General features: G+C 42.4%; 1 protein-coding gene across 5 annotated transcripts in view; it reads right to left on the bottom strand.

Moving 5' to 3' along the window:
- LOC105464969 (ras homolog family member Q) overlaps positions 1-25,328 on the bottom strand; it is a 41,688-nt gene that overhangs the window by 6,704 nt on the left and 9,656 nt on the right. For 4 of the 5 annotated variants that reach the window (XM_071076652.1, XM_071076651.1, XM_071076653.1 and 1 more), the window contains 2 exons: positions 1,234-1,398; positions 829-924 (listed from right to left, as the gene is read on the bottom strand). In XM_071076652.1, coding sequence (XP_070932753.1) covers positions 829-924; positions 1,234-1,398 — 261 coding nt within the window. Of the gene's footprint in view, positions 1-828; positions 925-1,233; positions 1,399-22,337; positions 23,916-25,328 lie in introns of those variants that run through there. The other variant, XM_024787749.2, reaches the window with a different exon arrangement.

Genomic DNA, 25,328 nt, shown 5'->3' with positions numbered 1-25,328 from the left:
GAGATCCAGCCACTGCACTCCAGCCTGGGCGACAGAGCGAGACTTCGTCTGAAACAAACAAACAAACAAACAAAAAAGACCATATATGGATTCTGTTTCCACAAAAGTCCTATTGAAATCACAACATGTAAAAAATAGAATCCAATGATGTTAAGGCCAAATGGCAAAAAAAGGGGAAAAAGTAAACCTAGCCTTGGGGCACAAAGGAAGATAAGCTACAAGGTACTGCATGCATCACTGTTTTATATATACTTTTAGAACTTTCGTATTTTCTATCCTTTTTTCATAAAAAGATTGGAGAAATTTCAACACATTTCTTTGCAAACCTAGTCATCATTTTTTTGGTTTTAACCACAAATTTAAACTGTCATCCTAGGTGGCTCCACTGTCTTAACTCAATGAGTCTTAAGACAGAGCTGATTTGGCACAGTGCAAATGTTTAAGTAATGAAGGGTTGAAAGTAGTGACATGTATTTCTGATGCTTTTTTCCATATGTGACGTTTTAGGAAAATATCATTGGCAATGTAATACAGGTGTTAAGAGCCTCAGTCCAGGAGTCAGGCTTTGGACTGAAACCCAACTCTGCCATTTATTACCTGCAGGATCTCGGGCTAATTATCTGACATCTCCAAGCCTCCACTCTCTCTTCTGTATAACTGGGGAAACAGACCTACCTCACTGAGTTCATGCAAGGATTAAATGAGATAATGCATGTAAAGCACTCAGCACAGTGTCTGGCATACAGTAAATGCACAATAAATGTTAGCTTCTATTGTTATCTTAGCGTCTTTTACATTCATGCTTAAATTCTGTAAGTGTTCCATTACCTCTTTTGCCAGTTTCTGTCCTTGTTCCACACATATAGGTTTTTCTTTCATATCATTCAGTCTTGCTAAAGTTTTGGGGTCATCTCGGAGATCAATCTAATTAAGAAAGGTCAATAATGTCTGATAATATTACAAATCTTTAAAGAAAAATCAAAGCATGTAATCCCACTTAATCCCCACATACCAAAAAAAGATTAAACAAAAGAACTTAATTTTTAAAAACCGGGAATAGAATTGCTTTCTTTTGGCACAATTTTTTCCAAAAATATGATAGAACTCATTAACTTGCAGTTGAGATTAAACACTTATATCATTTGCTCAGCTTTGGGACTGTTTATCTGAGAGCAACCCCTAAGGCAGGCCAAAGAGCTTATCCTAAAATGAGGAAAATCAAACTAGACATACCTGAGTTCCTATTAATAAAAAGGGTACATTTGGTGCGTATTCCTTAAGTTCCGGTACCCACTCCTCTTTCACATTTTGAAATGAGGCTGGATTTACCACCGAGAAGCATATAAGGAAGACATCGGTCATTGGGTAAGATAAAGGCCTCAGACGGTCATAGTCTTCCTAAGGAACAAAGAAAAGCCTCATTATGTATTTACATTTCTGTTGTTTACTAATAATATGTATATTAGATTACATGGTCAAAGATGCAAATTCAGGACTACTCCACTAGTGGAATGTATGGCACTCTATGTAAAATCAGATAACTCTGTTTTTGTTATTCTTCCTTGTGAAGTTCTGAACACCCGTGAGGTTAAAAAAAAAAAAATGACAGTATCATTAACAATGACAATGAAAACTTTGGAAAAATACATTATGATCACTAATGCTGTCACTAAAAACATTTTTAACTAAAAAGTTTGCACAAAGAATTGAATATAGCTAGACATTGCCTAAGTATTATAATTTATAATAACTAATATATACTGAATATTTACTATGTGTCAGGCACTAGTCTATATGCTCTCTCATGGATTACTTATTTAATCCTTATAACAACAATATGACACAAGTACCCTTAATCCTGACTTTCATTTGAGTAAACTGAAGCACAGAAGTTAAATTACTTGTGTAAGGATGTACAGCCAGTAAGTCAAGGAGCTGAGATGCAAATCCTGCCAGTTTTTACTCCAGAGTCTATACTCTTAACCACTATGCAGCTTCACTGAGACCTTCAAGCTTTACTTTCCTTGTTTCTATAGTTTTATTAATTTTGTGTGTGTGTGTGTGTGTGTGTGTGTGTGTGAGAAAACTTAAAAGAGAAACATATACAGTAAATCCACCAAAATCCTCCTTTACTCTCCAACTTCCATTCCCTCTACCTAATACTTTCATGTTTATTCTTCCAATTCGTTTTCTATGCATGAGTATACCAATAACTGTACATATTCGTACGTCTGTATATAAAATGAAATCATGCAGTACTTGTTGTTCTCACTGGCTTTGTCTTGGACATCTTTCTAAATTAGAATACGTTAGACTACTATATCATTTTACACTGTTGCTTCAGAGTCCCCAGAACAGCTATACTCCTGATGGTTATTTTAGTCTCTATCACAAAAGGCAGTGAATATCCTTTTTTGCATAGACTATTTTATGTGACACAAAATTCTACTTATTTACATTCTCGAGAGTGAACAGAGTCCGGATTCCATTTTTGGCATAGCTAGACTCTCATCTGGTTTCAAAGAAACTTTATTTTTAGCCTGGGCCACCTCCCCTCTTAAATGAGTCGCTTCACTACAGAACTACACAAATGTGGAACTAAGGGAATATTAAAAACATCATCTTCCACTTGGAGTTTCAGCAGTAGTATTTCCTCGTGGAACAATTTTCCTTTCATGCAATTTTCTGACATTTTTCATAATACAACTTTCAACTCAAGTATGTTAATGTCTCAAACCCTTGACTGGTGGGTAACCCTTTTGTTTTTCTGGGATGCTTTTGGAGAGCACACCTATAATCTGGAGCTGTGGGCATGAAAAGATTGCTCAGGTGTTGGCTATCACGGGATGAGAGGGGAAACGCCACCCCCAATCTTCTGCAACTTTTATTTTTTAAAGTGGATGCCTCTAAATGGTTTTGATTAAAGCAGTGCTCTGGCGTTAAGAAATTCACAACAAAGAAATCAAATAGGGTGGGTGTGAAACATGTTACACCCCCCCAGACAGTCACTAGAGGAAGCCGCCTTGAAATTTTAACGTGTTTGAAATCAGTTTGTGTTAAACAGTACAATTGGGTGCCTTATATGAAGTTTCTGGGCTCTACTGCCTGTTTCGAACTGCAAGTCCATAAAAAAAAAAAAAAAAAAGAAAGAAGCAGTATTTCATCTTAGCATCCCACCCAGCAACTCCACACTTCGGAGCAAACCTGCAGTTGGCATGGCCGGGTAATGGGGTGTTCTCATTAAAAAGCACTCCTCATCCGTATTTAGATTTCCAATTTTCACAGACATAGGAATGGGGAAACTATCCCATAGGATTATGAGGAATAAATGAAATAATGCAACTAAAGCACTCCGCATAGCACCTGGCACATCAAAGAACTCTTTCAATGCTTAAACATAAGTTCTTTATCCCATGGGAAACCGAGTCTCTTATTCCTCTGCAAATCCACGCAGGGTCCCCTGAGTGCCACACTTGCCTCAGCTTTGCAGCTCCCTCCAATCACAAAGAAGTCTTTTAGTAAGAAATAAAATCAAAACACACAAAACTCAGGTGTCTCGAGATAGTATAATTTTCAGATGAATAAAAGAGAATGATATATTATTGCTGTACTAATTAGTCACTTAGCCTTAAGACTATTTAAAATGTAGCAAAAATGGATTTATATTTAAGAAAGCCAAATTAGAGATTTTAATGGAAATATTACTTTTCAAGCAAGTTTACCTCCTCAGGGAAACAAAAGTGTGCACTCTTTCTCTAGTGAGAGATGACAAGAAATAAAAACTAATTGAATGCCATGTTCTCTAGAGATGCTTCACAATATTAATCCAAATATTTTACAGAAGGTAAACATATTGTACAGATTCCTTTCATAACCACAGTGAATCCTGACTTTCCTCCGTGAGAGACATGTGGGCACAAAGGAGGACAATTAGACCAATCATTTCTAGATATTTCTTAAATTACAGGTTTTGTTTGAATAATTAAAATGTGAAAAACTGGGGCTATTACAAAATAAAACACACACGTATGTTTAGACCTCCTTGGAGAGAAATTTACTTCTTAAGTCTGAACTATCTAAAATGAATTTCTTCTGCCTATCATCTCTGGCTAAATAATTGGCAGTTAGTGGCTGGGCGTGGTGGCTCGTGCCTGTAATCCTAGCACTTTGGGAGGCCAAGGTGGCGACTCTTGAGGTCAGAAGTCTGAGCCTGGCCAATATGGTGAAACACCATCTTTACTAAAAATACAAAAATTATCTGGGCATGGTGGTGCACACCTGTAATCCCAGCTGTTCGGGAGGCTGAGGCAGGAGAATCACTTGAACCCAGGAGGCAGAGGTTGCAGTGAGCAGAGATTGTGCCACTGCACTACAGCATGGGCAACAGAGCTAGACACCGTCTCAAAAAAAAAAAAAAAAAAAAGGCAGTTAATACAAGAATGAGACCTTTCTACTTCTATCCAGCTGAGTAATTAGAAGTCTAATAATAGATAGCAAATTTAGAAAATAAATTATCCCCTGTGCATACTGTACCCTGCATCATATAAAATGGTTTATATCCATCACACAGTATCCTGAGTGAATTTAATATGAAATGTGGGATTTGGGAATGAATAAGTGGAAGTGTGCAGAATCTTTCATCTCAAGCCATGTATTTTATATTTGAGAACACAAAGAAGTCAAATGTAGAGCAACTGCCCTTACTTTTAAAAGATCAATTTATCAAAGTCACAACTTCTCACAGCCAACTCTCCAGTGTCTTCCTAATTAACAAACCAATTATATTTTAGTTCTAATTTTAAAATGTAGGTATTTAAACATTTCAGCATGGTAACTAGAACATTCTCAGGAGTAGAGAAAAGTGTATTAAAGACAACTGTTCAACATCAAAACAATGAAAGAACTGGTGAGTTTAGTCAACATGGCTGTTGGACTGCATGGCAGACTCTTTAGCTTCTTACCAACTGGCTAAGTACCAGAAGTATCAAGTTTTTAAGTGTGTTCTGGCAGTTTAGTGATCAGGCTCTCCCTCATTGAAGAGTCCTCGATATGTGATAATGACAACCTTACTTCAAAAATATCACACACGGCCAGGCGCGGTGGCTCACACCTGTAATCCCAGCAAACTTTGGGAGGCTGAGGTGAGAAGATTGCTTGAGTCCAGGAGTTTGAGACCAGTCTTCCCAATGTGGTGAAATCCTGTCTCTACTAAAAATACAAAAATTAGCTGGGCATGGTGGCACATGCCTCTAGTCCCAACTACTCAGGAGGCTGAGGTGGGTGATCACTTGAGCTCAAGAGGTTGGGCCTGCAGTGAGCCATGAATATGCCCGGGTGACACAGTGAGACCCTGTCTCAAAAAAAAAAAAAAAAAAAAAAAAAAAGAAATCACACACTTACCACCTAACAAGAATCTGCAAACAAAAAATGAAAGAAATGTGCTCTGAGAGGAAACAAAAGCTCTTCCAATGCCACAGAGAAATGTAGCCAACGACCATCAGCTGGAGACCCGTTTCTGTGTGCAGCTCAGCCAGCAGTGCCCATGAGCCTCTCACTTCTGCACCGTTCTTTGTCCCCTTCATGTGGACCTGGGTGTTCCCTCCTACCTTAGTGATCTCTGTTTAAAATGCATGTTTTTAGGATGGGTATGTCTATTTTAAAATACATATCCAAAACATATTTTAAATAAAAACACTCACATTGGATGATTTACCTTGTGTCATGCTTTGTTAGCTAGAATGCTATCATGTGTCATTGAAAAGCAATCAGTAAAGATTTACTGAGACTATAGCCCTCTGGAGCTTGCAGTTTAGTTGGGAATTCAAGACATACACATATAAAAAGACAGCCATATACAACAATAGGAGGGAATAAAAGTGTAAGCTGGAGCAAGTGAATATAGAAATGCTTAATTTAAGAAACATTACTAAGCACCTACTATGTGCCCAGAACAGTGCTAACTGCAATAAATAAAGGAGGGAAGGATGAGATTCAAATAACATCTATTTGCAAAACACCTTATAAACATTTACAAAGCTCTCTCATTAAGTATCTGTATGTTAAAAATAAGGCAATGCACTCGAATGTGCAGCAGTGCCCACAATGTGCCTGGACACCACTCCAGCGCCTTGCAGACCTCAAAGCCACAGCCCAGAAAAGGAAACTGTAGGCTGGTGTGGGAACATGCGTCAGGTTAGCACCCAAGAGGAATAATTCTGATAGGTGAGGAGATACACACAAACGCATAATGGCTTTCGCTCTTAGGAAGTTCACGGTAAGGTAGACAAGATGTATATGAACATGATAGTACAAGTTAGAACAGTAATGAGAGGACACTAAAGACTTCTCGGAAGAGGCACTGGAGTTGGTCCTTACAGAAGAGAGAGAGCTTGAACGTATCCAATGTGCTAGCAATGCGACTTTGGCCCAGTCCCTTATTCCTTAGGGCCTTAGTTTCTCTGTCTGAAAAATGGGAGACTGTCAGCGACAAATGCTTTGAAGACCATAAAGTACTATAGGAATGTATTACAATCCCAAATAATGCAGGATAGTACTGTGATGTAGGAAATAGTCATTTATCAAAACCTACTAGAGTTTTCCTCTGTAACAACCTAGAATGAGAAACAACCTAGAATGGTAAGTCCCAGCCTTCCAAAATCTAAAGCAGCTTCTAACTACTTGAAGAAAGATGTAAAACATATGACAACTAAGTAAGAACATCCCTGAAAAGTGGTGGCTTTGTGGTCCGTGCAGTAGCAATTCTCTGTGTCACTTCCAAGGCACACAGTAGTAATCTTCATATACAACATCTGTTTCTAGCAAGAAGTCCAAAACAGGCATCGGGCTCTTGAAACCCTCAACCCTTCAAAGGGTGCTACACAGAAGCCCAGAGGACACATGTCATGAAGCCAGCTTCTGAGAATGCAAACTGTTTTCTCCTCTATTTAACTTATATATCATGTGTCTATGGTAATGCTTGGTCAGAGTAGCCTATGAAACCTCATTTCTTTTCTTGTCTTTTTTTTTTTTTTGAGACGGAGTCTCACTCTTGTAGCCCAGGCTGGAGTGCAATGGCACGATCTTGGCTCACTGCAACCTCCACCTCCTGGGTTCAAGCAATTCTCCTGCCTCAGCCTCCTGAGTAGCTGGGATTACAGGTGCCTGCTACCACGCTCGGCTAATTTTTTGTACTTTTAGTAGAGATGGGTGTTCACCGTGTTAGCCAGGATGGTCTCAATCTCCTGACCGCGTGATCCGCCCACCTCCGCCTCCCAAAGCGCTGAGATTACAGGCATGAGCCACCGCGCCTGGCCTGAAACCTCATTTCTATTGTGTAGTCATTTTGATACTTTTGAGTTCATCTTAACTTTGTGAAATGAAAATATCAGTTTTTACCTCCTTAAAAATAACTCTGTTTTTCAAGGAAGCTGGGTTGGGTCCCTTTTGAAAACACTTTGGTAAGTTTGGTTCAAAACTTACCAGTGATGAGTTTACTGAATTTGCCTACCGCTTCCTACTACCTCCCAGCACTCTTGGACTAAAGAAAATTTGGGGAAGAGAAAGGTTTTTTTTAGGTGCTATAAATTCTTAAGAGGTCACTGTTTTTCAAAAACTTTGCAAACATTTGGTGTTTTCTTTTTTAATTTTCGGTTCAGTTGTGAAATGGTATTTATATGTCACTGGCCTGATTAGCACTTACTAAAAGAATCCTTGAAATGAAAGGTTTAGCTTTTTACTTTTAGCTACTGTCATCTTCATATATTTTGATTTATACTAAGTCAGCCTCCTAATTAATGTACCAATTATTTAGGAGCTAGGGAACCAGATCTTGGGCTTCTTTTCCATTGTGCTTTCCTTTTGGCCACCTGACTGATCGTAACTCCTGTTTAGGTTGGCTGGAGGAAACGGAGAGAAAATTTACATCTGGTGGGGCAGAAAGAAACCAGCTAGAGGACTGGCCTTGTCATTATCTAACTGTGTTGTGATGAAATGGCACTTCCTCATCTCTAAAAGCAGGGCACTGAACTAGCAGATCGCCACGTCACATGATGAAAAACACTCCAACTGAACACTTCTTACCCTTGTGAGCAGCCCTAGTAGCAGATTTAATGTGGGAGGAGGTTCACACTACGGTATAAAAATCAAGTTTTAGGATTCCATTTTATCTAAGCTGACCACCACAAGGCAGAGGATCAAGACTTAAGCTAAATATGGCCCTCAGGCAAGCTTCACTTCCCCATCTGTGAAGGGAGAATAAATATAGCATACACATGTTAAGATAAATGAGAGAGCCGGTCAAGTGTTTCGAGCTCTTCGGCAGACAAGCCTGACTTTCCAAAAAAAGACAAACCACAACTTCGGAGCCAGTGCTATTTCTTCTGTGCATGGTGAGGTGACTTCCCCAGTTGTAGAGGATTTAGAGCTGAAATTCCATATTGTCTGGAGCTATAATTACAAGTCTCTTGCACTAAAACAGAGGTCAGCTGGCCTAAAGCATGCAGAAAGAAGGTAAATGTCTGATCACATTTCCATGTGGTATACTCCTTTCCTAACTTTTTGGCACACATTTCATGTTGATAGAATATTCATTCATTCACTCCACAAATATCTGGCAAGTAGGTGCTGAGTGCTGTGTATAGACGAGTGAACACAACACAGACCCTGCCCTCATGCCGTGTAGAGTACAGCAGAGGAGTAGGCACAGGGCTCTCAGCTAGGGCAGTACCACCCTATGTCTGGCGGGGGGTCATTTCGGACATTTGGGAGGCGCTGTCAATTGTCAAAATGAATGGGGAAGCTCTGCTAGCATTTAAGGGTGGGAGCCGTGGTGCTACATGACCTGTATGAGGAAAACCAGCCCCAGGCCCGCATGAGTGGTGAGTGTACTGCTAGACATTCATAAATATGAAAAACTCCTTTGTGGGAAAACAGCCTGTTGCATAGCAAGAGTGAGGCCATCTTGAAGTAAAACTGCCATGATGACCAATGTTTGATGCCTACAATCCAAGGTGTTCCAGTAGCATAGATAAGCCCTCATAAGCTCCCCAGTGGTCATGAGTTTCTAAAGGAAGTCTGAGGGATGATAAGCTTCCTGTGTCTTTACCCTAAAAGCATAGTATATAAAGGATACTTTCTAGAGGTTGGTTGTGAGAATCCACCATCTCTTGGCCTACCTAGACATCATTTCTGTTTCTAAGTCTGTATTAAATATTTCTTTCTGAGAAACTGGATTTGTCAGCCTCTTTCTTCAGCCTCTCAGCTCCCTCGGCCTTTGAAGGCAGGTTTGCATAGACCTGCTCGCCATGGAACACCTTTTATAATTGCATGAATCTAGGACTTGATTCTGCTGCATATATAAAAATAAAGTTTTTTGGCATAACTTTAGTGCATTTTTTAAACTTTTTCTTTTCTTTCTTTTCTTTTCTTTTCTTTTTTTTTTTTTTTTTTTTTTTTTGAGCAGGGTTTTACTCTGTCACCCAGGCTGGAGTGCAGCAGCGTGATCACAGATTGCTACAGCCTTGACCTCCTGGGCTCTAGCCTCCACCTCAGCCTCCTGAGTAGTCGATACTACAGGCGTGTGCCACCATGCCCAGCTAGTCAGAAATATTTTTTATTTTATTTTTTTTGTAGAGACTGGGGTCTTGCTCTGTTGCCTGGGCTAGTATCGAACTCCTGGGCTCAAGCAATTATCCTGCCTCAGCCACCTAAAATGTTGGGATTACAGGCATGAGCCATGGCCCTCAGACTTTAATGAATTTTCTAGGAAGGTAATTTCAGTCCACATTGAAGGAGAAAGATTGTACTTTATTTTATTTGAAACATCACAGGAGGCTGGGTGCAGCGGCTTATACCTGTAATCATAGCACTCTGGGAAGCTGAGACAGGTGGATGGCTTCAGTCCAGGAGTTCAAGACCAGTGTGGGCAACATGGCAACACCCCATCTCTACAAAAATACAAAAATGAGCCAGGTGTGGTGGTGTGTGCCTATAGTCCTAGCTACTTGGCAGGCTGAGGTGGGAGGATCACTTGAGCCCGGGACACCGAGGTTGCAGTGAGCTGAGATCATGCCACTGCACTCCAGCCTGGGTGACAGAATAAGACCCTGTCTCAAAGAAAAAAAAAAAAGAAGAAAAAAAAGAAAAAACAAACATCACAGGAGTTACTTACCAACACAGAAAATCACATGCCACTGGCAACATTGCTCTTAGCATCTGAGTCACCAATAAAACCTAACTATGTCAGCCAATATTTTTAACTGTTGCATTCATGGTCATTTTACCTAATAGGTGCAGGACTGATTACTTCATTATGATGTCTGGAGTAGTCAGCCTTGGGTGTTTAGCAATTTAATACTGAAATAAATAGTTTTATGATGAATTACTTTCCTTTTTAGTTCTCCTCCATATCACTGCCAGGACGTTATACTGATTTAAAATTACATGTATAGGGAGGTTATATTATCTACAGATCTCATTTGAGGATAAGTAAAAAGGAAGTATTTGTTATAAAAATGGGAAATGGATCTGATAAAATTGAGGTATCAAATCAGACATTTAACAAATTGGGACAAAAATGACTATAAATGCAAATTGGGGCAGGTGCTATGAAGGAAGAGAGCCAGGTTCTGGGAGAGAGAATAACCAGCAAGATGAGTTTCAGTCTGGGCAGGCAAGAAAGACCTCTCTGCAGGGGTGACACTGAACCTGAGACCTGAGGGACCACTTAAGGAGACAGACAACAAGACAGCATATGCAAACGTCCCAAGACAGAAAAGCCCTGACATACTGAAGACCACAGGGAAAGGCCGGGGTGACAGGTGGGGCTGGAGAGAGGGAGTCAGCTTGGACCACCAGGGCCCACCTGCAATGGAAAGTCATTAAAAGGTGAGTCCCCCCCATCTCCCCCGCAACCCCCGCAAAAAAAGTCACAAAATTTGAAAAAGACAATCCAGGCTACTTCAAGGAGAATGAATTGGAGGCAGGCAGGCTTATAAGGGGAGAGATTATTATAGTAATTCAGCTGAGAGAAGATGGAAGCTTAGACTAAGGGATAGCAGTTGACGGCTGGAGAAATGGTGGATTCTAGATATATTCTGGATATATCTAGATGATGTGGCATCTTTTAGAGGGATGAGGAAGACGGAGGGTAGAGAAGCACCATAGGGAGAGAACTCAAGAGGACAGTTTGGGATGTGTTAAGCTTGAGATGTCAAGCAGGTGGTCAGAGGAGGTCTCTGCCTCTGAGTTCCAGAACTAGCTTATTACTATGTACCTCCTTTTAGCTGAACCAGAAGCATCTCAAATTCAACATTTCTGAACTAAATTCACTTCTTCTCAGTCAAAACTGCAACTCCTCCTGTGTTCACCATCTCACTAAAAGATATCACCACTCAATCAGGGTGCACAAGCCAGAAACCTGAAAGTTCTCAGGATCAACCCCTAACACAAACACACACACCAAAGCAGTCACCTTCCCAGCGAGTCTCCCTGTTTCTTCTCTCTCCATATTTCTTCACCTGGGAGCTCCTACTCGTCTTCTAGGCTTGAGTCTGGAAATCACATCGTCCAGCAGATCTTCTCTGAACCCCCAATTCAGCTTAAGCATCCCCACGCTCCACACTTCTGTGGCACCAGGAACTTCTCCTGTCATCCTGTTTGTTTACACTGTAATACAATTGCCTCTTTTCTGATCTGCATCTTCCCCTTCTGCATCAGGACTCCCTGAGGGCAGGGGACTATTGCTCAAGACCTGGCTTATGGTAGCAGCTTATTACATTCCTGCTGAATGAATGATGGTAGCTCACGGGAAGGTGAAGTGAGAAAAGTCAGCTGCAGTCATCGTGCAGGTAGCTTGCACAGTGCTAGCTGCACCTCCTTCACCAGCTACAAAGCTTGAGAAAGTGGATCAAATACCTGAACTCTCTCCAGTAACAGATTAATTTATCTGGCTGCTGACGTCAGTTTCGGCCAGATATCAAATTGCCTCCCGTGAGCAGGGCCATTTTTCTGTGGCACACCAATGGGTCCAATCCACCTCCCTGAATAATGTGAGCTCTTACTAGAAGAGCCTTAGACTGAGGGATGCTTTAAGCATTTTAGTTCCTGCTGCTGCTTTTCACCACAACTTTTTCTGCATTGTCTCGACATTTGTCTTATCTAGGTATGGAAAATACAGCTGACTGTCTATCCGGCATTCTTCTACTTCCTCCTTCTTTCCAAAAGTCTGATTCAGTTCAGGACCCCCCACCCCTTCTCCACTCAGACACATGCCCCTGGGGACCCTGGCCCCATACTTAGCCATATCGAGAGTCCCTGGTTGGATTAAGCCAATCATTGAGTTTCATTCCCCACTCCTGCCCCTCCCACTAAGTACTGGGTTTTGGAGGGCACATGACCTGGGTTGTCCAATCAGAGCAAAGTATTCACTGGCTTGTCCAACGTAGCTCCTGCCCCGCCTTCTGCTTCTGCAGCTGCTCCCCACCTCCTCTCGCCCACAGTATAAAAGGATTTACCACTCACTGGCCGTATCTCTACAGCTCATGGAGATTATTCAGGGCCCCCTCTACATAGGCCATTGCCGTGTTTTCTGTTATCACCACCAGGGTCTATGCGACAGCTCAGTCCCAGAACCCCACTTACTTATCTCCAGGACTAGCTATGGAGAGGGAGGCGTACAGACATCCCAGGTCTGACACCTCTACCAGAGCGGCCCTCTCACCCTTTTCAACACTTGGCCTACAGAGGCTGAAGTCCCCCGCTGACATACATACTTGCACACATTCTTTTAATAGACAAAGGCGACAAGCAGCCAAGCAGCAAAGAGAAGACCCCGGTAACTACACTCAGATGAAGGCTGCAGTGCTGCTTTCCTCTGTCCAGATGAGGCAGCCAGAGTGCACAGAGGAGTTAAGCCGTGACCAGCAAACCCATGTGGAATGTGAATACGTGAGCCCCACTCTGCTGGCCAAAGAAACGCATACAGTGCAATCTGCCATCTGAGGATGAGGATGGCTTCCCAGCAGGAGAAATCAGGATGCCCTCCCAGACACGCATGAACAGAACAGGCCCTTGCAAAACCAAACACACTTTCTGAGGGGTAGATGAAAATGTTTTGGAACTGGCAGAGCTGGTGGTTGTACAACACTGTGAATGTACTAAATGCCACTGGACTGTATGCTTTATTTTTTAATGTTTCTTTTAGACACAGGAGACAGGATCTCACTCTGTCACCCAGGCTGGAGTGCAGTGGTGCAATCATGGCTCACTACCAAGTGAAACTTCTGGGCTTAGGCAATCTTCCTGTCTCAGTCTTCCAAGTAGCTGGAACTACAGGTACGTGCCACCACATCTGGCCAATTTTTTATTTTTTGTAGAGATGGGGGTCTCACTGTGTTGCGTAGGCTGGTCTTGAACTCCTGAGCTTAAGCAATCCTCCTGCCTTGGCCTCCCAAAGTGCTAGGATTATAGGCATGAGCTACCACATCCAGCCTGATTATATACTTAAAAATGGTTAAATTTATGTTGTGTAAATTTCACCTCAATTTTAAAAACATCCACACAGGGGCTGGGTGCGGCGGCTAACGCCTACAATCCTAGCACTTTGGGAAGCCAAGGCAGGAGGATTCCTTGAGCCCAGGAGTGTGAGACCAGCCTGGGCAACATAGGGAGACCCTGTCTCTATTAAGAAAAAGAGAAAAAAAAGAGGAAAGAAATACACACAGGTCCACAAGTGTGCAAAGATATGATCTTGCCTTGCAGGTACCCACATACACACTCACCTCGATTTCTTTGAAAATTCAGAAAATTCTTGCAGAATTACCCTGCAAGAAATCCCTGGAGGCCAAGAGTTGATGTGTTGACATCAACTCTTCACAATATGCATTCATCACCACTGAGCACAGCTTATCCTCCTTGCACGGGTTTGATGCCCTCCCCTCCCCCTGCCTGTTCTGTATTACTTCCCTTTATCTTCTTCCCACCAGCTCTGGCCCTTTTATACTACAGACGGTTCCCCGTGGGGCTCTTCCCAGCCTATCACAAAACAAATAGCCTCACCACATTACTACAGCCTATGTAACTTCCCAGCCCAGAAGACTGCCTGCTCATGCTTTCACAGCAACCCAGGCTACCCACTGGGTCTTCACTGTCAGCCTAGGAGATAGGTCAGCTGCCACCACACTGATGAGGAAATAGGAACAAAGAAGCTCACCACCCGTCCAGAGTCACACGGAGACGTGGGTAGGAATGAAGCGGGAATGCAATTCTCCTAACAACGAGTGTAGGACCCTCTCCCACACACCCCCTCTTTGTTTCAACCAGGTGTCTATCATGGGTTTCAGACACAGACCTCCGGAGTCTCTGAGTCGGGCTTCCTAGCTGTCTGGCCCTGGGCAAGTTACTTACCTTTTCTGTTTCTTTTATCTATAAAATGGACTACTAATGGAGCCTTCTCTTAAATGCTGGGAAAAGAAATGAGCTAAGGTATGAAAGGCACTTAATACATGTGCTGGCTGCTAATTTATAACCATGTCCACCGAGTAGTGTTCCTTTTCCGTTCAGTTTCAGCAGATTTGGGGCAGAGTAATAAACAGGCAGAAAATGAGAACTGAATGTGAAATTAACTTCAGAACAAACACACTGAGAAATTTTGCTGGTTTAAATAAGTGTGTATGTTTACATGGCAGGCAAGGACTAAAGTTGGGTATTTTATGAAAATACTGAGAAAATAGCTAAACTGATATATCTCAAATACGTTTTTCAAAAAAAATCAATGGCTACTAAGACCTGAGAAGGGAAAAGAGTCAGACGCACATGGACTTTGATGTGGCCATGGAGTCCTCTCAGCCCATTTTGCACACAGCAGGCAGGTTTCAGTGGCTTCCTGTACAATAATGCACACATGTCTACACTAGCATCCTCTGGGTTTCAAGAAGTTCAGACAATCTAGCAGCTCAACTTGATTTCCTACTCTAAAGGACCTAGCTAGGAAAGCGTGCCATTTCTGAAGCAAAGCAAGAGCCAGTGAGACAAAATTAAAGAGAAGCAACAGTACAGATAGAGGAGGAAACTAGCAACAATAAAACTTTATAAGAAAATCACCAGATAAACTGTCACTCATTCGTTTCAAGTATCTATTCTCTTTTGTGTAGTCTCATAAAAGCCTTAGAGTCAGCAATGCGACAGGTGGTATCATTTCTCTCTTTCTCCAGGGCAGTGAGAGCAGCAGCTGAGCCCAGGCTCTAGGTGAAGTGGTGGGAACTATCACTGGAGCAGTTGGGCTGGCAGCGGTGGGAGTCAGGGAGTTTCAAACGTAAGAGGTGTGGACCCTACAGTCTGGTGAAATTGCAATAGGAACCTACTAGGTCCCTATTCTTATCCCCACCCTGTGTGGCCAGTAAGTGAGTCTTGTCAGAGCCTGTGCTCCATTGCTTGGGCCTGTGTTATGTGCTGCCTGGAAAATCAAATCGTGTGAGTCTCCCTTCAAAGAGTCACTGGCTTAGTTAAGCAACCAGTGAGACACTGGCAGCAAGGGGATGTCACGAGAACAGTGGAATGCAGATCTGGAGTCAGAGGGCCTGACCCGAGGTCCAGGGAGGCCTCTCACTGGCCATGTATGTAATCTCGTTCAAGTCATTTCCCTGTCTCTGACCCTATTTCCTCATCCACTAAAAAAGGGGGGTGCAGAGGGAGGAGTAGACAGTATGACCTACCTCTTTAATGTCATTGTTACGGTCAAATAGGATAAATGGGTTCAAGGAAGCCTCAAATGTAGGCACAGATGAATACAAGAGCCAAGAGCCATTGATGCTAAGTGCCACAGGGATTCAGAGTGGAGAGAATACATCTGTCCTTGACTAATAGAAAAGGCTACGTGGAAAAATAGGTATTACTGGATGTTCTCTGTTAATCTCTCCAACAAGGCACCCATCTTCAGAAGACTATGCCCTTTAGAAGTTCAAACTATTTAGCTCAGAGTTCAAGACTGGCCATGCAGTCATCAAACTCCTCTTCCCACCTTAGATTTAATGGCTTCTCCAATGAATGACTAATCTGTAGCCGAAATGAACGTAGGCTGCTCCCGCACCTCCCCGTCCACCCCAGCCTCTCCCACATGCCCCTTTCTGTGCTCTTTTCTTGGCCTGGAATACTCTGTCTTGCCTGGGCCCCCTTCCCACCCCAAAACATACACACATGCCAGCTATTCACTTAGGAAAACTGTCCAGACCCTCCCCCACCGTCCCCAGAGCTGGACGTACTCTTTCCTGCCTGGTCAATGTCTTTGATACCTGTATCAAAGGTATATATACATATGTACATATACACATATATATACACACACATATATCAAAGGTGTATATATATACACACACATATGTATATATATACACATACATATAAATGTGTGCATACACACATACCTGTATATACATATATATCTAATATATCTATAATAATACATATTATATATTAGATATATATATATAGGGTTTTTGTGTGTGTGTGTGTGTGTGTGTCTGTGTGTGTGTATGGGGTCTATAGTAGGACACTCATTTGAGATAGGGCTACATTTTGAAAATTAAGTTAATGAAAATCAATCTGTAATAGTTATTAGTCATCTGTAATATGGTTTATATTCAGATGACTGAGACACTTGAAAACACCCAAATCTAATCAAGGTGACTGCAATGTAACTAAAGAAAGCTATAATCTAATAGAGTATGTTTTGGCCTATCTGAAAAATATGTTAACTGAAAAGCTATGGTCTATACAGACTCTACACAGAGTCTAGCAAAGTAGAAATTGCATAATGATAATATTAGTGTCCATCCACCTCTGTCCAACAGTAAGGTAGCAGATGCTGGAGCTAGTGGACACAACAGATCCTGGCCGCTAGAAAGTCATGCTCTCGTATGGAAAGAAAACGTGATCACGTGGCCCCTGGACCTGGATGAAACAGAAATCTCCTCCCAGAAATCCAACTCGTTTTGCTCCAAAGCCTGTATGCCAAGCAACTTCTTTATGATTTCATCAGGAGCCTGGCCCTGAACAGAATATCCACCACTGTAACTTTGTTCTTCATATTTATGTTTCTAACTATGAAAAAAGAGAAGACTTCAGTTAAATCCCAGCCAACTGAACACATGCATTATCTTGGACCTCTCTAAAATCCTTTAACATGTACAGTAATTATTTTAAAAAACATAAAGCCACAAGGACAAAACAAATAGGAAAAGAAATAACAGCAACAAAATTTAGAAGCTAAAAGGCAAAAAACAAAAACAAAAACAAGTGGAACTGACTTAACAGGCCCAGGGAGCCAAATTTGGAGCCAGCAATGAGATGCCAGTTAAGAAACACTGGACTGCACGGCAGACCTCCCTGGGGGTCTGAAGGTATGAGAACTGGAAGAGCGCCTGCTTTTGCAGCCGGACTGAATGCAGAGCCACAGGCAACAGGGTGGAACAAGTTTGCTTTTTAATACCTTATCCCCTTCCCTGTCATGGTAAATGCTCCCAAACCCTGGTGAAAGGCAGATGATACTTATCCTCTGGTAAGGGCAGAACTAGGGCTCCCCGAATGGAAGACACAAAGCCCAATTGAAGCACACAAGGCCACGGTGGTACACAAAGAAAATTGAGACCCCCCCTCCAACACCCTGCTTCTTTCACTTGCCTCCCAGGATGAACCCCTCAGGCAGAAGAATAGAAGATTCTTTCCTGGTTTATATGACTAGCCCAAGGGGGAAGACCAACACCTGCTAACACTATAGGTTCCCCAATAAAAGGCCCCAACAGATCACCCTACAACAGTGGTTCTCAACTGGGGGTGGGGTGAGTGAGGACTGGTGTTGCCCCAGGAGAACATTTGGCAATATCTGGAGACATTTCTGATTGCCATCAATGGAGGAGGGATGCTGCTGGCATCTAGGGGGAAGAGGCTGGGGATGCTGCTAAACAACACACAGTGCACAAGACAACCCCCCACAACAAACAATCCAGCCCCCAAATATCAACACTACTGAAGCTGAGAAACCCTGACCTACAGGGAAGCTCAGAGTCAACCAGCCCGGCCTGTACATGGTTTCTCATGTGCTCAGTGCCACTCTTGTAAACACAAATAGACATTTGAGAACTACCTGAAAGAGATCAAAATTAGAGACTACACAGAGAGACAAAAACTTTGAAATACTATTATTAATATCCTCAGATAAATTAAAGATGATATACCATCAAAAAACAAACTAGCCAGGCGCAGTGGCTCATGCCTGTAATTCCAAAACGTTGAGAGGCCAAGGCAGGTGGATCACTTCAGCACAGGAGTTCAAGACCAGCTTGGACAACATGGCAAAACTTCCCCTCTACCATAAAAAAAAAAAAAAGAAACAAACAAAAAACTAGCCAGAAGTGGTGGCATGCACCTGTAGTCCCAGCTACTCAGGAGGCTGAGGTGGGAGGATCACTTGAACCTGGGAGGCAGAGGTTGCAATAAGCTGAGATCATACCACTGCATTCCAGCCTGGGCAACAGAGTGACAGCCTGTCAAAAAAAAAAAACAAAAAAAAAACACACACACACACACACACACACAAAAACAACCCCAAACCACTTAGAAGATGCTAAAGGAAAAAAGAAGAACATTCAGAGAACAGGAAAAGGCACTTTAAAATTAAAAATAGAATCACATTTCAAAAACACAATAGAAGGGGTAGATGATAAACTTGAGGAAGTTTCTATTTCTCCCCAAAATAAAGAAAAAAGACAGAAAGGAAATATAAGACAATTAGAGGATCATTCCTGCAACTCCAGCATCTAAATAGTAGAAGTCCCAGGGCAACAGAGGAGACTGACAAACTGAAGAAACCAAAGAAATAATCCAAGAAAATTTGTTAGAACTGGAAGATATGAGTTCCCAGATTGTGGGTAGCCAGTCAGGCCCTACCCCAAAGCCTATGATTGTGAAATTTCAGGAGGTTAAAATGGCACATCCTAACTTTCAGAGAGGAAAAATGGGTTCCTGACAATGGATCAGGGATCAGGTTGGCATGGGACTTCTAAACAACTTAAATAGAAGCTGAAAGACATTGGAACAATGCCTTAAAAATTCCAAAGGGGGAAAAATATATAGTCTATTTTCAAAGTATCAATCAGGTATAAAGGAAAGAAAAACATTTTCAAACATACTGGTATCCCAAAAGTTGCCTACAATGACTCTTAGGAAACTAATAAAATATACATTCCACCAAAGTGAGGAAATAAACCACTAAGACCTGAGATCCTGGAAACGGCGATCTAATACAAGAGATAGAGGCAAAGAGAATCCCAATAAACATGAAGGGAAATCCCAGGATAACAGCTGTGCAGCAGGCAAGAGGCACCAGCCCAGCTAGAGCAGGTTAGAAGGCTCAGGAGGAATGGCTGCAAAAGAAGAAACTGACAGAATACTTGATATGTCTGACTGCATGGGAGGGTGAGTTTTGCATGAAACAGCTGAGACATACAGTGAAAACTAAGTAAGGGAAGCAACAAGATAATTGTTCACTTGAGAAACAGAAAGTGGTACAAGAAGAAAAATATAGTCATAGTACACTACATGGCTCAGGTGTGACTAGTCATAAAAATATAAACACTGATCAGTGGTCAAACTGAAATTACAATGTAGCTCCTGGAGAAACGTGGATAGGAAGTGGAAGATATGTGTGAAAGGGAGCTAAGGCCTCATCAGTCATCATGTGAATTCAATAGAGAATAATTGTTATCAAAATAAACAGCAGAGAGTTGAAAGTGGTTGTCTCAGGGTAGTGGGAAATGTCTTTTCCGTAGGAGAAGTAAAAAGGAATATTTTATTTCTTCATAATAAGTCCTTCCAGAACTGCTGACTCTTTAAACCATCTGCATATATAAGTTTGATAAAAATAAAATGACTTTTTAAAAAAAATTGGGGAACACAATAAAGTATAAAGAAGTAAATTTCTAAAATTATTCATTATCACCACCTAGAACCAATCACTTTAACATTTTGACTATTTTGTTCTGATTTTTCCTCTGCATATTATACATGTGCATTTTCTTTAAAGTTTTAATCATACTATACATATATTTATATATGGTTTTGATTCCTGCTTTTTCACACTTAACACATCATTAGCCTTTTCACATTTCTTTAAATGTCTGTTGAAGGCAGTTTTTAATGGCTGTGATTATTCCAATATAAATCGTTCTGTGATTTAGCAACTCCCTTTTTACTACGCATCAATGTGTTTATAATTTATCACTATTATAAATAACACTGTGAAGAATATCATTTTATGTAACTCTCTGGGTACGCTGAATGTTTTCTAGGCATAAATTCATAAAATCAGATCACTGCAAATTAAAGAGTCTTTGGCAAATTAACTTCCAAACTGGTTGTTTCAGTTTTCATTCCCAAAAAATGGGGCAGAGTATTTACTTTCCTTTCTCCTTTTCAACTTGATAGGTTGAAAAACAAAGTTTTTATTCACATGCCTTTACAGAGTGTATTTTCATTGGCTATTTGTTTTTCTTCTCTTGTGAGCTATTGGTTTATGTCTTGTCCATTTTTCCGCTGGGGATACACAGTAGATTAACTCTTTGGCAACCTCATTTATACGCTGATCTCTTATGAGTTAACATAAACCAGACCCAGGTACCTGATGATCCTTGAAAGCCCCAATAAAATCGTTTCTGAATCTAAATGGCCCCACAGAAACCTTGCCTTTCTGGGAGGCTCAGGTCAAACAGCCCGGTAGCCGGGCACCTTTGTAACACTCCTCACTCACATTTCATGATTTATATGCATGTCCCATTTTCTACTTGCATTCTGGCCAGCTCTATTCATCTTCTCTTCCAACTGGACTGTAAACTCCTACGGGGGAAGAACCCGATCTGATGGAATTTTGTGTTCCTCACCTCACTCTTATGTTTAATGGATACTCATATATTTGATAAGTAAAGCTATTAGGGTGTGGTTGGGGTGGGAGAGAATATGAACAGAGGCACAGAGAAAACAAGAACACCGGAACCTCCAGACCCAAGCATTAAAAGGAACAAAAAAGTAAATTTAAAAAAAAAATTTAAGAAAAAGAATATCACAAGGGTAGAGAAGAGATCAGCCCTTGCCTCTACCTGAGCCTAGGGGCGAAGGCAGCACCACAAGTGCACAACTAGCAGAACTTTACTTTTTACCTTGAAACCCTGAAAATAGTCCCCACGGCCTGGGAAAGAATGGCCATGGAAGAACGACTGAAAAAAGGAACAAAACGTAAAGAGAAGGATCAAAGAGCCATAAAAAGGAATGGAATGTTGATACCTTCTACAACGTGGAGGAAACTTAGAAAACGTTATGCTAAGTGAAACAAGTCAGACACAAAGGGCAAACATTGCAGGATTCCATTAATATGAAATGTCCACAATAGGTAAATCCATAGAAACAGAAAGACAGATTAGTGGTTGCCAGGAGATGGGGGAGGAGGAATAGTGGGGAGCGACTGTCGGTGGGTATGGGGTTTTGTTCTGGGGTGTTGAAAGTGTTCTCTGAATTGTGTCTCAAAAAATAAAACAAAGGAAAGAGGAGGAAACTTACATATGAAGCAGTTTGATACAAGAGCAATTTCTCTGAGTAATTACTTTCTTCTTAAAACTAGCTTGCCTAGATGCTGATACTTCCATACTACCTTGTTCAGACAACAGGAGGCATTTGGGTCTCCCTTCCGGTCAAGACACAAGTGAGCAGGTCAGCATCCTCACCGTGTCCCCCTCATCCAACTTGTCACAGAGGGCCACAGGCCACTGTGGAAGCACACCTGACATAAAACCCAGTGAAGGACTCCTACAGGTCTAGACTTGCTGGAGAACAGTACATGCCCATGGCCAGTATTTCATCCAAACAGACCTGGCAGCCTGTCTGCTAATGAGCTTCGTGAGTCCAGAAATAAGTCCCGCTTTCCTTAAATGGTCAATGCATTCAAATTGCCACCTATAACCTGCTTTAAAGCCACTCAGTAATGTCCGGACAGGTCAGAATCCCCTCTCAAATGAGCTGACAGGAAAGCCAATATGGAGATGATATAAAGTCATGGGAAAGGTTCTTCCCATATAATCTTACCACCAGACCCCCCTAAATTTAACACACACCTAGTTCCTACTGGGGCCCCCAACACTTGTGCAAAGCGCTATGTGCTACATGCAGTCCTGCAGGGATGGGAAGGGGAAGAGTTTACAATCTGCATGGGGAGCAAAGATTTACACATGAATAAAACCAAATGCTAGAGTGCAGCCTGGAGACAATTCACTTAGTAGAAATTCTAAGGAGGGACTCACCTCTAGAGGGCTGGAGTCAGAGGTGAGGAGGTCACAGGGTGCCTCAGCCTCAGTTGGACTTCTCACTTTCCGCAGTGGATGAATAACCAAAGCTCTCGCCTGTTGGACGAAGTCCCTGTCCGAAGGAAGCAGAGCCCCCATCTCCCTGCTCTGTCCCTCCTTGTGTCCAGTCCCTTCCCCATTCCTCCAGGGCTGAGAAGGCTGCTAGAAACACCTCCGGGTAATCAGCTCACTGGGGAAGACAACCCTGTGAAAAGTAAGCTGGATCAAATGGAATTTTAATTGAACTGGATGCTCAAAATGAAATGCTCTCTCAGTGGCAGCTCCTAGAGGGGGCACACTTTGAGCCAACTCATTTATAATCCCAATCATTATGTCATTTGAAAGAGGATGGGTTTTCTAGATTGGAACAAATTTGAAAAAAAAGAAAGAAAGAAAGAAAAAAAAATGTGAAAGAGGGGGGCAGGAGAATAACCGGAGGGGAGGACACTTGCACAGAAAGCAGAGGTCAGCCAGGAAAGAAGTAATTACTGGCAAGATGGGTGTTTGAGTAACACAGCCCTTCCTCTCCCTCCAGCCACTCCTTGTGACCCGCCTGGGGGGTGTTAACACAAAAAGGACGTCATTGCCCATCTGATGCTTTGGAACTAATTTAGCACAGACCAAGATGCCATCCTTCTAAGGGACAGGGTCTGTCACCACCCAGAGGAGTGCTAACCTCAGCCACAATGAACAGAGCCCTGTCCAGGCGTCCTGTCTATCGAGTCCCTTAATATGCGGGAGAGAAATAGCTTGGTGTTTAGACCTCATCAAGAAATACCTGCAGAGCCTACTGGGCACACACCCCTAGGCCACACAGCACATTAATGGAGCCAAGGTACCCCACAAAATTCTGCTTCCATTTTTTTTTCTCCTGATAGCACTGTGGCCCTTCTCCACAAGGTGAACTGGGTAGGCAGCACCCATGGCTGAATCATTCAATTCATTCCAGTAACTACGGAGAATCTCAACCATGTGTAAAGAACTAGAAATGAGGGTGTATCGGGGTGTGTTTTGTGGGGGTGGGGGTTTAAAAATTTATAAATGAAAAAAAAAAAAACACAATGAGGGCCTGTCATTTGCAATAACATGGATAGAACTGGAGATCATTTTGTTAAGTAAAACAAGCCAGCAACAGAAAGACAAACATCGCGTGTTCTCACTTATTTGTAGGATCTTAAAAATCAAAACAATTGAACTCATGGACATAGGGAGTAGAACGATGGGTACAGAGGCTGGGATGTGGAGCTGGGGGCTTGGTAGGAGGTGGGGATGGTTAATGGGTACAAAAAAATAGGTAGGGCCAGGCATGGTGGCTCACGCCTGTAATCCCAGCACTTTGGGAGGCTGAGGTGGGCAGATCACAAGGTCAGAAGTTCAGCAACAGACTGACCAATATGGTGAAACCCTGTCTCTACCAAAAATACCAAAATTAGCTGGGCATGGTGGCAGGCACCTGTAGTCCCAGCTATTTGGAAGGCTGAGGCAGGAGAATTGCTTGAACCCAGGAGGTGCAGGTTGCAGTGAGCCAAGACCATGCCACTGTACTCCAGCCTGGGTGACAGAGCAAGACTCCATCTCAAAAAAAAAAAAAAAAAAAGTTAGAAAAAAACATGACACTATTTGATGGCATAACAGGGTGACTATAGTCAATAATAACGCAATTGTACATTTAAAAAATAACTCAAAGAATGTAATTGGATTGTTTGTAGCACAAAGGATAACTGCTTGAGGGGATGGATCCCCCATTCTGCATGAGGTGCTGATTTCACATTGCATGCCGGTATCAAAACATCTCACGTGGCCCACGAATGTGTACACCTACTATACACCCACAACATTTTTTTAAAAATTGAAAAAATAAAAAAAAGAATAAAATAACTCACGTTCCCTGCACTCCAGGGACAGTGTGTATGTAAGACAGGGGTGGATGTGGTACGGAGGGCAGGGGGTGGAGGCGGGTTGCAAAGAGCAGGTACAGAAGTGTACAGTCATTAATTCAGTGGCTCTGACATTTCAGCCTGCAGAAGAATCACCTGAAGGGCTTTTACAAAAGAGATTTCTTAGAGTTTTTCAGTCAGAGGGTTTGGGGTAAAGCCTAAGAATTTGGATGTCTAACAAGTTCCCAGGAACTCCATGTTCGTTTGAGGATCACACTCTGAGAACCAGTGCCACCATTCAAGGCCTTGCTGAGCATCTAGCACATGTAAGAATCCAAACTGATCACGTTCTCCAGCTAAAAAACAACTTTCGTGGAAACAACCTTACTCAACTTAACTCTTACTAGCATTGCACCTCCTTGGAAGGATAAGCCTTGCTCCTCTGTGCCCCCGGTAAATAGGCCCCACTGCCCTCCCATCACTCATGGTTGACCTACCCTTCAAAGCACTGTGCCTCTGGGGGCTGGGCCTGTGCCTGACAGATCTTCCAACACCTGCCCCTGGCCCAGATCTGGTGCTTAGTAAATGTATGTTGACTGACTGGATGAATGTTCTCTTTTAGGCTTGCCAGCCACCACAGGAAACAGCCGGGCAGGATTTGGGAGCCCATGCAGAGGTGGTGGCAATGGGGATGGCCCAAGAGGGCAAACAATATGAGCAGCAGGTGGCAGAGGAAGTTTTGTGCCATATTCAGAGACTATTCAGATAAAAGAGGGACAAACAGATTTGAAGAGGTAGGCTTCCCCTGAATAAGGAAATCCTTGAAGGGAGAAAAGAAAGGCCTGAGGTAGCCCCCACGGGACAGAAACGACACCTGTCATTTGCAGGCTGAAGCTGGCCTCCTGACAGTCCCCCAGACAGCATTCCCCTGTTCCTCTCTTCTGGGAAGGGGCCACAGCTTTAGGCAAATGGCATGAGCTTCTTCCACACATGCATCAGCAGTGGGGCCACTGACGCCACCTCAGGCCTGCTCCTTTTTGAGGAAGCATGGTGGTTTAGGGACAAACTGACA

Source organism: Macaca nemestrina, chromosome 13 (genome assembly GCF_043159975.1).
Source record: "Macaca nemestrina isolate mMacNem1 chromosome 13, mMacNem.hap1, whole genome shotgun sequence".
Taxonomy (NCBI): Eukaryota; Metazoa; Chordata; class Mammalia; order Primates; family Cercopithecidae; genus Macaca; species Macaca nemestrina.
Note: the sequence above shows the minus strand (reverse complement) of the source record. Positions and strands in the feature narration are given on the sequence as shown.